The sequence below is a fragment of the Sinohyriopsis cumingii genome, chromosome 18 (assembly GCF_028554795.1).
Source record: "Sinohyriopsis cumingii isolate HCF-2022 chromosome 18, ASM2855479v2, whole genome shotgun sequence".
In the NCBI taxonomy this organism is placed as follows: Eukaryota; Metazoa; Mollusca; class Bivalvia; order Unionida; family Unionidae; genus Sinohyriopsis; species Sinohyriopsis cumingii.
This window is the reverse complement of record NC_142978.1, coordinates 28633457-28651721: the sequence shown is the minus strand read 5'-3', so window position 1 is coordinate 28651721 and position 18265 is coordinate 28633457. Positions and strand designations below refer to the sequence as shown.

Genomic DNA, 18265 nt, shown 5'->3' with positions numbered 1-18265 from the left:
GTTCCAAAGAAATGAAAGCCATGTGCCTTTCCTTATGACACATTATGGCAGCCATCCTGAACTTTCCAGGACAGATATTGGATCCATGATGCAACAATGGATGTGAAGTTTTTAGAAGACAATACATGATTACATAATAGGATCAAGAATTACTCGAAATGAATTTGATACTTTAAAAATGTTGGCCCATTTAAGTGATGTTTGTGTTTTAATTTTTCAGTGCAGTATTTTTGCAAATCATAATCTCTTTCTTGAATAAAATCTTCTAAATTTCAGATTTTCTGTTTGGAGTCCCTTGGAAAGAGACAGGCATTAGTCGCTACTTTATTCGAAACAAGCAAAGAACTATTACTTTTGCCATCACCACTGTTTTGAAAGCCTATGATCAAAGGTATATGTTACAACAGTTGCCTTCCGCTCCCAGAACAGAAAAGTTTTGTTGTAAAATTGGGTTTACTGTGCATGAGGTTGGTAACTAATAACAAATGTTGTATTTCTCCTGCTTTCATTTACCTTTATCATATGGTATAAAGGTTAAGGTCACATTTTGTTTCTGGAAACAAAATCATCTAACTGCAATCCTTTGACCAGCACACTTCAAAAAAATCTACTGGAATGTCTATTTATCAGTAATCAGCAGGGTAGCCTCATTGCTCATAGTGAACAAAATTTGAACAGGTAATCCTGGTTCAAGGTTGCCTAATTGGCTAAATATGTGCAAAGTAATAACAATAATTGCAACTGGTGACTTTATTTCAGCAAAAAATGAACATTAGTTATATAAAATAATAAAATACATAATTCTGCCTAATTAAAACATGAATATATCAAATTCTAAAATATATGATCTTGATACATATGTATTCACTGATAAGTTGATTCAACTAACAATTTATCCCCCCCCCCCCTTTAGGGCTGCAAAAAGAGAATTTCTTTATGACCCTCCTATAAGATGAGGTGTTTTTTGGCAAGTCAAATCTGTGTGCAAGGGGTGATGTGGTCAGTGAGTTGGAGTTGCACTTGGGGAAAAATAAACAGCTAACACTGGATAGATAGATAGACAAACAGATAGGACAAATAAAGGCAAAACCAGTATAGAATAAATATATTTGTATTATTGAGTTGACTATTTGATATAAAATTGTAATCCAGAATGATGCAATTCACAGTATCTCATAGTATAATAATTCCAAAATGATTATAAAAAACAAAGTAAAGTCCTGTAAATATCACTGATATCATATGGTTCAAAGCCCTAGAAGTCCTCTTCATCATCCAAATAAAGTTCTGAATTCCTCCAGTCATCTGGTCATCGTAAACATCGTCCAACATGGATTCCTCATCTGATTCCTCATCAAATTCTAATTCTTTGTCTTTACTATCGTCTGTTGTTACTTTGGTATTGGTTTATCTCGATGTAAATAACTGAAGAGTTCATTAGTCATTGTCCATTCCATTTTATTGGAAATACACATTTCTTAAATGATTTGACCAACATCTCATTTGGAATTTCCTCCCACACATTACACACCCACTGGATGCATCACATTTTGTGCCTTTGTAAATTCTTTTGGCCCATCTAGAATCTACTAGTGCCAATGTTAACACATTTGCCTTAATTGGCATGTTTAGGCAAACATCTCCAGTGGTTGTAGGACCAATGTGCTACCATCAGGGATCACAGCTTCGTATGTTTGAAGTGGCTGTAATTTATGTTTCACAGACTGCATCAAATGAACCCAAAACACACTGTTCTAGAACCCACTTATTCAAATCAAACTCCCAGTTTGCATAAAGGCTTTCCATTATTTGAATTTTCTTAAGATGCCTGGCACTTTCAACTAGAACTGATTTTTTTTCTTGTGCCAGTCATATATATGTTTGTCCGACACACCAAATTTACATTCTGCAGCTCTAGTGTTGTTTTGTTTCTGCTAAGTCAATAACTTTTAACTTAAATGCTACATTATATGCATTATGTTTTCTTTTCACCATATTGGGGAAAGTACCTAATTTTATCAATTTACAATGTATGATATCTGTCAAAGGACATTGTAAATGATAGAACACTAATCTGGACCATTATTTATGTAGACGGACTCAACATGGCACTGAACAAGTATCAAATTCATGGCACACTAGTTATAGACTTTACACATAAAAACAACAATAGTGCTGCAGATTGTCTACTGGGGACAACAAAGCAATGCTGCTTTCACATGCTAAAAGAATACGGTAATATTTATCTAATTAGCAACTCAAAACACTAGGTTAATTGCCGGTCCTAGGATGGATATTCAAAAAAGTGGGAAAAAAATAAAAAATTGGGATAAGTGAGTTTAAATGAAAGCTTGAACCTAAAAATACAAATGTTGACAAACTGGTTATTTTGATGCCTCTTTCTTTCATAATGGTAGATGTTTCTTTTGTTTTCTGACAGCATTTCTAACCAGTTACCATAAGTGTTTAAACCCTGAAACTGATATGGGTAAGAGGGAATTTTATCTTGTGGCTGAGTACTTTGATGTTTAATTCCCTTTTACTGTATAATATTAGCACAATTACCATATCTGTTTAAATGGTTATGATTGGTAACATAAAACAAACTAAAACAGAGTTTTGACAGTATTACAGTTGTTTTCAAAGCATTATTTCTGAAATATCTTTATTGTATTTTTACTACATTGATTGATTAATAGAACAAAAATGTTCAAGATGTCCCAAAACTTATGACATGAAACAATTGCTATAATTTCATGTTCCAACATTTATAGGTTCTTATGAATTACTTTTGAAAATACTTATGGTTGTCCCAAGACTTAAAGTGCCACAAGATGTACAGTCATTATTTTAAGGTCAGATCTGAAATTGTTTTGCTATATCTCTCTTACAAGACATCCCATATTCTGCATTCATAATCATTTTTTTAGCAGAAAAGGTCAACTTACAGATGAGGATATATGGTAAAAAAATATCTCAGTTAGAAAAAGTAATTAAAATTGTTTCTCTGTTTAATAATACTTTATTCAAAACAGAGTTTCTTATTAACTCCAATCATTTATTATATCTTTAGGTTTTCACAAGAATCTAGAATTTTTGCTTGTAGGGGTTTTAAACCATCCATCCCTTATGACATAGTGTTTCGCTTGTAGGGATTTTAGACCATCTGTAACATTGCCCTCTTAGTAAGAGGGGTGGTTAATTGGATTTGGCTGACGTTATCTAGAGGATGACCTCCCTCTTATTTTATAGCCCGGTGAGAGTCGATAGATAGAATATCAACAGTGTGTGTGTGTGTGTGTGTGATTTAGATTTTTAATGTAGCTTTAACAATTTTTCAGTCATATCGCTATGATGTCTGTAGTGTGGTAGTTTATAGTGATGTCCAGCATTGGGGCATCATGTCACAGACATGTAGCGTGATGTCCTACCCAGTCACATTATCCTGACACCAGGCCGACCAGTCCTAACACTAACCTCATAATGCTGAGCACCAAGGGAGGAAGCTGTTAGTACCATTTTTGTAAGTCTTTGGTATGACTCAGCCGGGGATCAAACCCATGACCTCCCGCATCCAAGGCAGATGCTCTGGCCACTATGCCACCAGAGCGGTGAATATCAACAGAGAACTGAGCAAGGCTATTGTTATGTAACAAGGTAAATTTTCAAAAAAAGTTAACAAGTGATCATCCTTATGATCCATGCAGTTAGAAATGTGTCAGCAATGTAAAATCTGGCATGTTGTAAGTTTTAATCATTCATTCATGGCTTAATATGGTTATCTACTATTTGGGATGACCATTCCATGCTCAATGAAATTTTGTGTAATATTTCCAGTTTTTATATGTGAAAAAATTAAATTTTGAGATCATTACAGATTAGAATCAGAACTATTGTCTGTCTGTACATGTACTTATTTTTTTAACAAGCATGTTAATACAACTCTATGTTTTCTTTATTCAGCTTATTTAATGCCCTGAAGAACAGATTAGAAAACCTTTATCCAGAGACAGGAAAGAATGTTAATAATAGTCATGTTGACTTTGTGGTTAACATTCATTACAAGGAGAGCAATGTGTTTGTGGAATATACGCCTTTGATTGTAACCTATCTGGTGTTGCTGCTCTACGTCTACTTCTCAGTCAGTAAGTCAAATTTGTAATCATTCAGTCCGATTAACATACTTTCTGGACTTCTGTTTTGTATTCATTTGAAAACAAATTAGAAGTATCACATTTGTCTATGACATATTATATTTTGTTAAAAATCTGGATTTACAGATTGACTATATTTGAGTGTTATGTTACTGGTAATAATTGTACGAAAAAAATGCACAAGGTTTACAAATTGTCATTTTTTATACGACCACCATGATTTGTCTTCTTGTCCATATATTATGAATCTTATTTCTGCACAGTAAATTGAGTTGTCAACCATCAGCAGTTACCACACTTTATGTTTAGCTAGCACACAGGATAAAGATATAGCTTGTCAAAATTTAGTCCAACGGTCAAGTTCACTATGGCAGTTAAAAGGAAAATAAGTACAGTTCTCCACCATCCACAGTTACTTTATAGATTACTTAAGCTTGGGGGCCCCAGGTGACAGAGTAGTCTGAAGCACTCTCCGTTACGGATCACTGTCATCTCACCTCTGTCTGCGTGGGTTCGAGTCTAGTATTCGGCCAATTTGGGTGTGTGAGAAAGCTTGCCTGTATCTTCTCATGGGTCGGTGGTTCTTCCCGGTGTTTTCCTGGGTTCTTACTCCCCCATTAATACTGTCCACCATGCATAGCCTATCGAGTGCTGAAAAAAGGGGTTAAACCCGACAACAACAACTTAAGCTTGGGGTGAAGAAGAACTCATTTGATTTCAGAGTAAAAAGATCAACGGTCAAGATCACTGTGACTGAAAGAAGAAACAAGGTTTCTGCACAATAATTTGAGTTCTCCACCATCAACAGTTACCAAACTGTGAGAATGGCTTGCACATGTGATAAGGAAAGACCCAGTTACTTTTGAGATCATAAAGTCAAAGGTGAAGGTCACTGACAGAAAAAAGAAAAATACTTTCTGCACAATAACTTCAGTTATCAACCATCTACAGTTACTAAGCGCTGTGGATGGCTTGTAGTTTGAGTAACGAAGAACTCCATTTGGGTGATATGGGGTCAAAGGTCAAGGTCACTGGTGACTTAAAGAAGTAAAATGGTTTCTGCACAATAAATTGAGTTCTCCACCATCTGAAGTTACGAACATTATGAATTGCTAGCTTATAGGAAAAGACCGTCAGTTTTGTGGTCAAATGGCAAGGTCACTAAACAAAGGAAAATGGTTTCTGTACAATAACATTAGTTGTGCATCACAGACCAAGGCCAGACATTATGGATGGATAGCACTTGGGATAAGGAAGAAACATATTAATTTTGAGGTCACAGGTCAAAGTCTCTGTGATTAAAAGACAGATATTTTCAGCATATAACTATGTACATTCACTCAAGTTGGTGAATAACTTACACAATGGCTAAGAAAGAAGCATATTGATTGAAGCTCTATAAGGTGGAACATATTATGTTTTGTTGTCAATCCATTTAACTGTCAGTTATAAATTTCATTTCCACATGATAACTTGCATTGTCCACCATCTACAGTTACCACATTTTGTGGATTGCTTGTACTTGGTAAGGAAGAATCCTTTTGATTTCAGAGTAGGATGGTCAAAGTCTCTCGCAGAAAGAAACAAAATGGTTTCTGCACTATAATTTTAATTATCTACCATCTACAGTCACCAAACTTTGTAAATAGCTTGCACTTAGGGTAGGGAAGAATCCTTTTTTATTTTGAGGTCAAAAGTTTAATGATCAAGGCCATTGACTGAAAGAAGAAAAATGGCTTTCCCACAGTATTTTGAGTTCTCCATCATTACTGTTACCAAACCTTGTTGAGGGTTTGCCCTTGAAGCCCGTTAATTTGGTCAAATTGGGTGGTCAAAATCTGAAAAGTCAAGATCACTGACTGAAAGAAGAAATTGTTTTCCACACAACAGCATTAGTTTTACATGATAGATCTGGACCAAACTTTGAGGATGGCTTGCACTTGGGCTTTAAGGACACCTGTAGATGGTGGGATCAAAAATGGTCAAGGTCACAGTGACTCAAAGAAAAAAAATGGTTTCTGGAAAGAAATTCCAGAGTCTGTATAGAGGACTTTTAAACATGATGCAAACATATAATAATGTGCCATTCATCATACTCTTATTGCATGAGAACTTTAGTTATAGACCACAGCAGCATACAAGACTGTTAGACATGGGGAAGGCATAAGTCCACAACAACAACAGCAACATACAAGACTGTTTGACATGGGGAAGGCATAAGTCCACAACAACAACAGCAACATACAAGACTGTTTAGACATGGGGCAGGCATAAGTCCACAACAACAACAGCAACATACAAGACTGTTTAGACATGGGGCAGGCATAAGTCCACAACAACAACAGCAACATACAAGACTGTTTAGACATGGGGCAGGTATAAGTCCACAACAAGAACAGCAATATACAAAACTATTAGACATCGGGCAGGCATAAGTCCACAACAACAACAGCAACATACAAGACTTAGTCATGGGGCAGGCATAAGTCCACAACAACAACAGTAACGTACAAGACTGTTTAGACATGGGGCAGGCATAAGTCCACAACAAGAACTGCAATATACAAAACTATTAGACATGGGGCAGGCATAAGTCCACAACAGCATCTGCAACATAGAAGACTATTAGACATGGGGCAGGCATATAATGTGGTGTTCACAGTACTCCCATTTAGTGTATATTTCAGCTCTGGCCTTGACATAAATAACTTGTAGCACACAGTTTTAATTTACTTGAGCCTAAGATAGAACCTCTTTTGGATTGCTGAAATATATGTCCACCTTTCCAGAGCTGTTTACTGCTACAGTTTCACCTTTATTCTTACAGAAAAAGTCCCCTAAACACAGGCTCAAGCTTATTGTCTTTTTATAAGCTAAGTCTTTTTGTCAAAGATGCAGCAGGCCTGAATTCTATTCATTCATTATGCTTTAGAATTCTATCTCTGAAATGCTTGAGAATGTTCTGTGGTCCTAAATTCAAGCATCTGTTCGATAATCAGAGGTGAGACCTGTACAAGTGATGCTGTGATAAACTCTTGACAAGCAAAATCAAATTTATGGTCACTCTGAATAACATATATACATGAAGAATTGTGATGCTGTATCAGTTTTATAAACTATATCATAAGTGTCTCTCTACAGTTTCGTATTTTGCATAAGTTTAGAATTGTAAAGAAAAAGAATTTCCCTGGCTTTACTCACTGGATATACTGGCTATTTAGAAAAGACCTTGTTCACTAACTGATGTTATTAATACCTCTCTCTCATCTGGGGAATTCCCATCGTTTTTCAAAACTGCCATTGTAAAGCCTCTGCTGAAGAAACCAACACTAGACCATAACGATTTAAAGAACTACCGCCCAGTTTCTAATCTCCCATTCATATAAAAAAGCTTAGAAAAGGTTGTTCTATCCCAGCTTGTATTTCATCTAAATTCAAACAGTCTTTTTAGCAGTGTACAATCTGCATATCGCCCTTGCCATAGTACTGAAACTACTCTTCTAAAAGTAGTTCATGACATTCTTTCTGCGTTGGATAGCGGAATGATTACAGCCCTCACCCTCCTTGATTTGTCTGCAGCATTTGACACGATAGACCATGATATATTACTTCCAGCATGTATTTGGCATTCATGATACAGCCTTACTGTGGTTCAAGTCCTACTTGGTCAACAAGACACAAATGGTGTCTGCAAATGGAATATACTCCAGCCCAGTTGATATATGTTGTGGTGTTCAGCAGGGGTCTGTTCTTGGACCTGTCCTCTTCATTCTGTACACTCAGCCGCTCTCAAGTGTCATAGACCATCATCCAGTGTCTCACCAATTGTACGCTGATGACACCCAAATATACAAATCTAGCCACCCAACTGAAGTTGATGCTACCATCCAAGGTGTAGAGAGGTGCATTTCTGATGTGAAATCATGGATGACATGTAACAAGCTGCAGATGAATGATGATAAAACTGAGGCCATTCTGATCACAACACAAAGACTTTCTCATTCACATCCTTTACCTCAAACAATAAATATCAACACCACCAACATTAAATTCATGCAGTCAGTATGAAACCTAGGTGTTACTCTGGACTGTACTCTCACATTGCACCAACATGTCATGAACATATGCAAGGCTGCATATCTTGAGCTGAGACGCATCAGCTCAATTCGCAGATATCTTTCAGTTGATGCTACTAAAACACTTGTGTGTTCATTAGTACTTTCAAGACTGGACTAATGTAACTCAATTCTGTCTGGTTCATCTCAATATCTACTCCAGAAACTTCAAAAAGTTCAAAACACAGCTGCTTGGATCATACTTAGAGTACCACGATCAGAGCACACCTCCCCGCTGCTCTGTATGCTACACTGGCTATCCATTCGATCCAGAATCAAATACAAAATTTGTTCTTTGTGCTATGTTTCACTGTCGGACTCTAGTCCAACATACCTATCTGACCTCACCCATGTGTACACACCAGCAAGATACTTACACTCCTCTTCCTACAATTGTATACTCATTATTCCCACTATGAAAACAAAGTCATGTGGACAGTGTTCTTTTGCATACCAGGGCCCAGCAACATGGAATGAATTGCTCACTGAACTTAGACACAAAGACACAGTGATCACATTCAAGAGTGCTCTCAAAACTCACTTATTTTGACTGCAAGAACAAACTTAAAGACCTAATAATGTTTCCTGCCTGAAATATTCTCAGCATGTTTTTTATTTTTTAATGTTTTTCTAATTTCATGGTGTTTGTTTTTGTAATAATATTATTATATGTTTTTTATCTTATAGGTGTTGTCTAATGTTGTAAAGCGCTTAGAGCTTCCAAAGATTAGGCGCTATACAAAGTCCTCATTATTATTATTATTATTATTATTATATCTTAGGTATGGTTCAAAAACCCTTTAATTCCCTTTATTTTGGTGTATGATTGATGGGTGTAATATGGGTTATAGAGTATACAGCTTGGCCTTACTACAGATGTACACCTTTCAAGAAAGTGCTAGCTCCACTTGGTCATTTTCACTTCCTGAACTTCAGAGGTTAATTGTATAAAAAAGGGCTGATAACTTTTTTTACATTTTATATATTTGGTAATTCATTCATTGCACTTTCAGAAGCTGGTATTGTCTAGTCTGGCAAAATTCATTTTCCCTTTTTTAATAGCTGCTACGGATAGTGTACTTTAGACTTATTCAGGCTGATTTTTTGAGCACAAGGGAGCAGTCATTTTAGTTAGCAATGTGCTTAGGTCATGTTCAGTTTCTAAAAGTACATTATCCAAAGAAATATCATCCACATTATATTAAAGTAGCATAGAGGTAGTCTAACATTCTCTGAACTGTGTATGTTTTAAATGCAAACAACTTCACCTTACATACATCACTCTTTCAAATGTACATAATAACTGGTGAGTACCCCCATGTGTGTGTGTGTGTGTGTGCGCGTGTGTGTGTATTTATACTTGTTGTCCATCGATTAGAAGATCATACATTGTGGAAAAGCTACAGTTGTTAGTATGACAAACATAAGACAGGTTACTGACTGGACATTGGCAGATTACTGATAAAATTCCTGATAAATAGATTAAACATATTTGCCTTTATAATTTCAGGGAAAATAGAGATGGTGAAATCTAAGTGGGGCTTAGCATTAAGTGCTGTTGTTACTATAGTTGCCTCCCTTCTGATATCGGTCAGCATATGCTCACTTTTTGGACTGGTGCCAACTCTCATCTGGGGGTAGGTTTTAGATTTCAGAAGAATTATGGAAGAATAAAGTATGCAGGCAGAATATATATTAATATTTTTATTATGTATAATTCACATTTCTACAAAAATAATATATTTTACCTTGATATATTATTGACGAATGTTCAGTGTTTCATCAGAACTCAAATTATATAATAATAAATTATGGTCTGCATAATACTTATAATCATAAAATAAATAAGTATTTTATAAATAATTAAACATAATGTATTGAAAATTAATTTTAAAATGCCCCATCATTTATGAAGAGTTAGTAATCTTATTTTTTTATTAGTTTATACTTTCACTATGTAAGATATTCTGTAAATTAGAATACAATATATGCTCGCATATAAGCCCAATAATTTAGGAAAAAATAAAGGCCTGGAAAAAGGGGGGGGGGGTCGGCTTATCCATGGACCAATGTCTAAACTTGACAGTTTTTAGGTTTTTTGTTGACTATTGTAATAACTGTAAATCTTGGGACATGAAACAATAATTTTTGTCATGTCCTAAGACATAGGCATGTAAGAAAGAGTAACCTTCAGTGACCTGACAATTATTAAACTGTTACACAGTACTATGATTGGTTTTGTTATTATTTTGCATGTGCATATTTTCTGATTTCTCTAACATGAAGTTAAATAAAGGTAAATACAGACTTCATAATTCGTGGGCCAGTTGAGTTTACCAGGGAGACCATGCTGAACTATAATGTACAGTTCTTAACACAGTGCAAAGCGTTCATAGCGTCACTTAAATCCTTACTTATTTCCAAACATATTAGATGCAGATTTTGCTTTATTCATTGTTTCGACCAAATTGCATTCTTCCAGATAACATTTTAGCAAGTCCTTAATAGCTGTTTCATTTAAGTTGAAATCATGTGCTAACGAGTTACTCAATTTCAGTGATATAAGCAATCCTACAAATTGAGGTAATATTTTGAAAAATTTATGCACATTTAATTGTGCAAGGCACATAACCATCATAGTTTACATGTTCACGAAGAGTGGTAATAATAAAGGCTAAAATTCTCATATAGTTCAACTAAGATCAACATCAATCAATTTTAGTTTTGTGTTTTAGCTAAACAAACAACATAACTTTGCACACAGTGGAAAGCTTGATGTTTTGGCATCTGCAGTGTTGATATTCGGCAAATTTCTTTTGTTTTGCAACAGAAGTACAGGCCATTTATTCATTAAAACCCTGAAACTGGCTTGTGATAAGAAGGAATTTTGAACGGTAACTATACAAGTACATTGATGTGTAATTGCCTTTTATTCCTTAATATTAGCACGATTAATGTAGTTTTGTAAAATGGGGTCAAAGGCATACCTATGAACTTTTCAAAAGCCAAGTAGGGAGACTGTAATAAAAAAACAGTGAGATTGGGACCTAAAATCGGGAGGTTTTTCATGGCATTTTTAAGGCCTTATTTTCACTAAATATTGATTGATCTTCCTGGTCCAGTATGCATGAAATTCACAAAAAAGACTCTACATTTCTCCCAGTGACATGCTCTATTTTTCCCCAAGATGTGCCCTTTTTTAACATTCTGGTCAGCTGTGGTCAAACTGCACAATAGCTAAAGATTAGTCTTAAATAAACAAGCAAGAAAGCCAGCGCGACTAATTAAAAGTTGATCTTTATCCATGCAGCTATTTTGTGAAAATGATTGGCCCTCCGCCATAATTCAAAGAAACCACATTCTACACTTTTGTGTGTTATGCAAGCACCAACAATTGATTGGCAAATAAAGGATTCCCAATTTTGTTGAACTAAAGGTACCAAAATACCAAAATAGCAAGCCTTGTGGTACCGTACACATGGCAACTATTTTCCCCTCTTTGTATATCCGATCTTATTCCCTTATTGTCAACTCATAAAGCATTTAGTATTGTTTATTATAAAACATGTATTCTGAATTAGTTTTTTGAGGACATGGTATGTATTTTCATTCCTTCTTTTAATTTAATGATGGTAATTATCATTGGTATATATGGTATAAAAGTGCCAGGTGTTCACTTATGTAAGTTTCTTTTGTGGGAATGGCGCTATAGCAGATAGAGTTACAGCATTCGAAGTGATCAATCTTGGGATTGAAATTAATTGTGGACAATTTTATTGTTGTGATTTACTTTTTTGTTCTGGTTTCTTTTTTTATTTTTTTTATTATTATAGAGGTAAAAGAAATCATTAATTTACATGAATAATGTTTAAACTTAACATTCTATTTAGTAAAGAAGCAAATTCTTTATAGTAAAGTAATTATTTTGTCACAACAATAATAAGCAGGTGATAGAACAGAACATATAGGATTTTTCTTGTTTAGAAGAAATGAAAATTGAAGACATAATGTAATAATCAGGAGTTCTCTGCAAAAATCGGAAGATATAATGAAATCGGAAGATAGGTGTGAAGCGACCCAAACAATCTGGAGTTCTTTTTCCTCCCGGCATGAAAGTTGACAGGTATGGTGTAAGGTCGCGTACATCAAAGCAAACTACAACTCAGCTTTTATGGTATTAGCATCAAACCGTATTGTTTATTCGTTGTGTTGTCATACTGGGATTACGTTTTATTGAGTTAGCTATTTACAATTTCAAAGCAAAGTAAAAACATAATTACCAGTGCACTGATATCAAATGTCCAATGCAATAATGCATAAACAAACAATAATTGAGTCAAAAGAGATAGGTAGTGTTACAGCAACTCGTGAATGCTAAATTTGTGTCATCGTTTGATCAAATTATACACAAATCTAAATTAGGCAGAAAGAATAAGAAAACAGATAATTAAATTAATTACTTTTCAAACAAGTTTTTACCATTTCTTTTTAATAATCATTAATGCCAACCTTGAGATAAGTATACATGTAATTTTTTAAAATCTAAGTTTGCCTAAATAAATGCATTTAGAATTTACCTTGTGCATCTTGAGATGTCTTGGAGTTGTATGTCGGCTAATATGTGGGTCATGCACTTTTTTTAGGTGTTTATACCTGTTCAGTTTGGGGGTTGGCTTATACGCAAACAGGTTTATACACGATTATATACAGTAATATAAAAATATTCTTAACTAATTGTAAACAGGGGACATAATTAAAGAAAAAAGAAGGGATTAATGAATGTTGTATAGAGTTTTGGAATTTAGATCATTTAGATATACCATATTAAGATGGTGAATTCAGTAGGTGTCCTTTAGCAGACATTCCATCTCAGAATCAGCTATAACAATAGGTTGAAAAGAGAAATTTTGCAAAGTGTGGGAACTGTTGTTAAAATGGGCAGCAACATGAGATGAAAATGATTGATGAATAATAAATAATTTTTTTAATGATCTATGCTGGTTCATACATTTAGATATTTGTTGACTGGTTTGTCCAGTATATTGTATGCCACATTTTTGCAAGATCATGATTTGAAAAAAGTTAAATTCAGTAAACATTTGTCCAAGTACGTAAATTTAATTACTTAGCTACTTACATATCTGCTTGTGCTTTAACAAAGAATTATGTGTTTTGTTGAATGCTGTCAATCAGTTTTTTTCTAGAGCATAAAATTGCAGAGAATTTGTTGAATCAGATTCAGTTTAACTTGTGAAAATGTCAAGTAGGTATTTAGAAACAGAGAAAGTTGAAAAAAATATTGTTATGAACAATGGAATTCCAAATTATATGATTTAAAATAATTTTTCTTTGATTTACTTCAGGGAAATATTTCCATACCTGGTTGTTTTGATTGGCCTTGAGAATATTTTGATTCTAACAAAGTCTGTTGTATCCACCCCACTTCATCTAGATGTCAGAGAGAGAATAGCTCATGGTAAGCTGTATTTTATTCTTATTCTGAAGTTTAAATATTAACCTTTTAAAAGATAGGATATTACTAGAAAAGAGAGATATGTGGAATTATCTATATGCTTTAGCTAAAAAAAATTCCATCTGTTGCATTTCTTATTCTCAATAATCTTTTCAAACTGAGACAAATACTGCCTCCAATGTTTTAAATGGAATGCAGGGGTCACACTACCAAGCAAAGTGGGTGACTAAAAAATGTAACCTTTACCTTCTTCTGTTAGGAAAGTAAAAACAACTTTGCCCTGAGATTTTTTTAGAAGTACATTGACTGACTAGTTTTTTAGATGGTCCCTTGCCATAGCAAGTTAGTTCTAGTGTTGTGTTGTAGTGAAATGTATTCATCAAGCCATCAAGAAACTAGTGTTGATATCAGTTACACTGACAAAGAAACTCTTGCACATTCACAGGCATGTGTTTTGATACCTGATTGACTATTAACACTTTCCCGAGCAAGTTAGAAGCTAGCACTGCCTGATTTCTACATGTTATCCTTTGATGAAAAAATATATACACTTGTGTTTCAAAACTTTAACAATAGCATGTAAATAGGAATTTGTGCTTTAAGAACAGAAGTGGTGATCTGGTTGTTTGAACTGCCTCTTGTATACAATTTTGTCATAAAATTAGTTTGTAACTGTAAGTAAATCGCTCTGTCTGGGAAGTACCAGTTTATTAGATTGTCTGTTTTTGTAAACCATTGGGAAAATATATTCAGAAAAATATACAATTCGTGAAAAACAAAGCCTAGGTATTGTGTTATTGAAGATTTAGCTTTAAAATGCAATTATGTTGGTCAGAAACATATGGGACAATGTTATCTTGTGGAATTCACGACTTGACTCATATTTGTGAACATACCGAAAAAGGCAGCAAAGCAGATACTATTTAACCAATGCTTACAAATGCTACAAGTATGTAGACACATAATAAAACCATAAATATGCAATCATATCAATTTAGTTTTGTAATGAAGCTATATAAAGTGAGTGGTTATATTACAAAACCTTCCTTCTAAGGCCTGTGTAGATTCAGTTGGAAAGAAGGGTTTAGTTCATATGCCGACTATAATGGAGCCATGTCTGTTATGCATTTTAGTGTGTTATATATGAACAGTTATGGTAATGTTTTATCCACAACAAAGAAATTAGGACGAACAGAATGATCTGAAGACACACGTGCATTTGCCCTCGTGTTCATGGTACAGCGATTGTTTCAAATGCTTTAGAAAGTAAAAAAATCTTGATTAAGGGTAGTTGATCAAGGATTTTTACAATATTGTAATCTGGTTACTCAGTTAAAATTCGTTACAATGAAGTTTGTATTATTCTCTTTTAAAGTGATATGGCCAAAATAACTAAGGAAATTTTCTACTTGAAAATTTAGTGTTGCTTGAATCCAGTGTTATATGCAGATATGAATACTGGGAAATAGAGGGCATAATTCAAATAAGAGATCACACATATCATATATATATATACAATTTATTAACAAATAGAGATAAACAGTTTTAGTAATATTAGTATTATGTATAATACACGCTTATTAGATGAAAAGAAAATAAATTACAAAAAAAAAAAAAAAAAAATTACAAAGATAAATGTAAACAACACATATACTAGTATAATCTTTATAGCTGTTACAGTGGTTATCAGAACTCAATTTATTTAATAAAAATATAATAAAAATATGGTGTGCATTACGGTTACTATCAAGTATTTTATAAATAATTAATCATATTATATTAGTAATTAATTACAAATTTAATTTCATTTTTAAAGAATTAGTAAACTTATTTTTATGTTATTAGATTATACTTTTATCAATCAAGATTTTCTGCAAAGTAAAATAATATGAAATATTCATATCTAATTGTAAAAGGGGACATAATTCAGAAAAAAAAAAAAAAATAATAATAAAAAATTACTAAATGTCATATAGTGTTTTGAATTTAGACCATTTGGATATACCGTATTAAGACAGTGAATCCAATAGGTTTCCTTTAGTAGACGTTCCATTTCAGAATCAGCTTTAACAATAGGTTGGAAGGAGAAATCTTGCAATGTATGGGAATTTTTGTTAAAATGTGCGGCAACATGAGATGAAAATGATTGATCGATATAATTTTTTATATCTGATCTATGTTGGTTCATACGTTTAGATATTTGTTGACTGGTTTGTCCAACATATTGGATGCCACATTTTTTGCACGTTATCAAATAAATAACATTTGATGTTGCACAATTAATGTCACAACGCATATTAAAAGTTTCTTTCGTATTATTACTATTGAAAGAAGTATTTTCATTAATAAATGAACAGCGTGAACATCTAGGTCTATTACATTTAGTTGATGATCCTATTTTATATGATGGTTTTTCTAATTTGGAATTAGTTAGGAAATCTTTAAGATTTTTAGTCCTTTTATAAGCAAGTTTGGGTTTGCTTTCGTGTAGCGATTTAACACTTGCTTTATATGATAAGTTTAATAAATCCCAATATTTATTGATAATCTTACCTATATTAGGCAAACTTGGATTATATTCAATAACAAAAGGAATGATATCTTCATTTCTATTTTTGATTTTATATTGTAAAGATTCAAGCTGTGTAAGAGAGGATACCTTTTGGAAAGCAGTATTAATGATGTCAATAGGGTAATTTCTATTTAAAAAAATAGGTTTTGAATTCAGTCTGATGAAGCATTAAAGCGAAACCGGTCACACATTCTATGTGTTGGTGTTGTTTATTTTATAATTTATATATATATATATATATATATATATATATATATATATATATATATATATATATATATATATATATATATATATTGTTTCTTGCTTTACTTCCACTTATCATGTTTAGCTCTTACTTCTTTTGAGCTCTTACTTGTCCCTGTCCTGCCCAAAAGAAGCCACTTCTTCCTAAAAATTCAAGTCTAGCCTGACCCCTGGGAATGGTCAGTTTATAGATTTCCTCTACATTTTAGGCAAAGAAATAGCGAAGTTGCTTTAATCTCAGAACAAATATGGGTGAATATTCAAATGAACATTAAGGCTTTTCCAGAAGTTAAGTGGGGCTGGAATGTGGTGGGTTTGGGGCATGAGTAGGAACATTTTTAGAAGATTCAGCAATCCATCAAATTTTAATTGTGCTGAACAGAATTTTTTAAATAAAGGAATACAGTTATGCATACCCCCACCACCCCTTTTTAATGAAGTAAAAGTGTTTTCTGATTCACTCCCTCCACTGAATTCTTTACTCCAACTGTGTACAAAAAGACTAAAGTGAGAAATGGACTTATATTAGACATCAGAATAGCTTTAAATTGTGTGTTCAATACTCACACTTGATATTGATGGCCTTTTCTATTACAGAGTTAAGCGAAGAGGGATAGTCAATCATGCACTACGTATGGCTGTCAGAATTTTAGTAATGTTTACCTGGTACCATTGATTCTAAAATTGGTTACCCAGGTACCCAATCAAAGGGAAATTGTATTGAATATATACAAACATGAACTGCTTTGTTGTAAGTTCATGATGGTATGAATAGCATGCATATTTTTCAGTGGTTGAAGCATAAATAAAAGAAGTGCTCATTTAGTATTTATAGGTTACTGCATTTTTATGGGAAAATATGAACAAGTTTTTCAGATGGAACACTGCACGACCTTGGAGTACAGTATATACATCCGATAAAACGAGTTCATATTTTCCCATACAAATGCATTAACCTTTTTATTTTATGCTCATTTTCTTTTTTTACCTAATGCTTAATTATAATAACAAATTTACACTACAAGAAACAAAGTAACCATGTTCCAAACTAAATACACAAATGCAGATTCATCATTACAAACAACAACATTATTACTGCGCACATAACTCTGCCCAGATAACTTAGTCATGCGCTAGACATAACTTTTGAAAGAAAATGGTGTGTCTAGTTAAAATTGAAATTTGGAGTCATATTGTGAATGAATGTGCATTGCAACAGCTTTTCCATTTGATCTGGAAAGAATAGATTTTGGTATTTTTGTTGATTCTACAAAATTTCGTGATTATGTACTGGATGTATGTGATAATTCCACATGAAATACATCGGATTGAAGAAGTGAGGGGGCAGTTTGTTGACATCTGCAAATGTGTTTCTGTTTCTGTCATTGAATGTTTGAAATCATAATATGGGAAAAATATGAAGTCTTTCAATTGCAATATCAAAAAGACGCTATGGAATTTAATGCTTATTCCATTTTGAGTACTGTAAGGAGGATGTAATTGGACTTACCATACAATTTCGAAATGTGTAATCAAGATTGAGAACCTATGACATGGCTCATGTAATTCGGATTTGCAGAACTAAGAAAGTACATTTTGAGGAAATTCAGGATATAAAACTGTAAGTATATTTTTTGCCATACTTATTACCAGCTAAAGAAGACAGTTTATGCCTTGTCACTTGCATGTTATTTGTATGAACCCT

General features: G+C 33.5%; 1 protein-coding gene across 1 annotated transcript in view; it reads left to right on the top strand.

Moving 5' to 3' along the window:
- The window catches only part of LOC149776292 (sterol regulatory element-binding protein cleavage-activating protein-like), a 185572-nt gene that overhangs the window by 50359 nt on the left and 116948 nt on the right, over positions 1-18265 (top strand). The window contains exons 7-10 of the mRNA XM_089942747.1: positions 277-391; positions 3964-4145; positions 9780-9906; positions 13633-13745. Coding sequence (XP_089798873.1) covers positions 277-391; positions 3964-4145; positions 9780-9906; positions 13633-13745 — 537 coding nt within the window. The remainder of the gene's footprint in view (positions 1-276; positions 392-3963; positions 4146-9779; positions 9907-13632; positions 13746-18265) is intronic.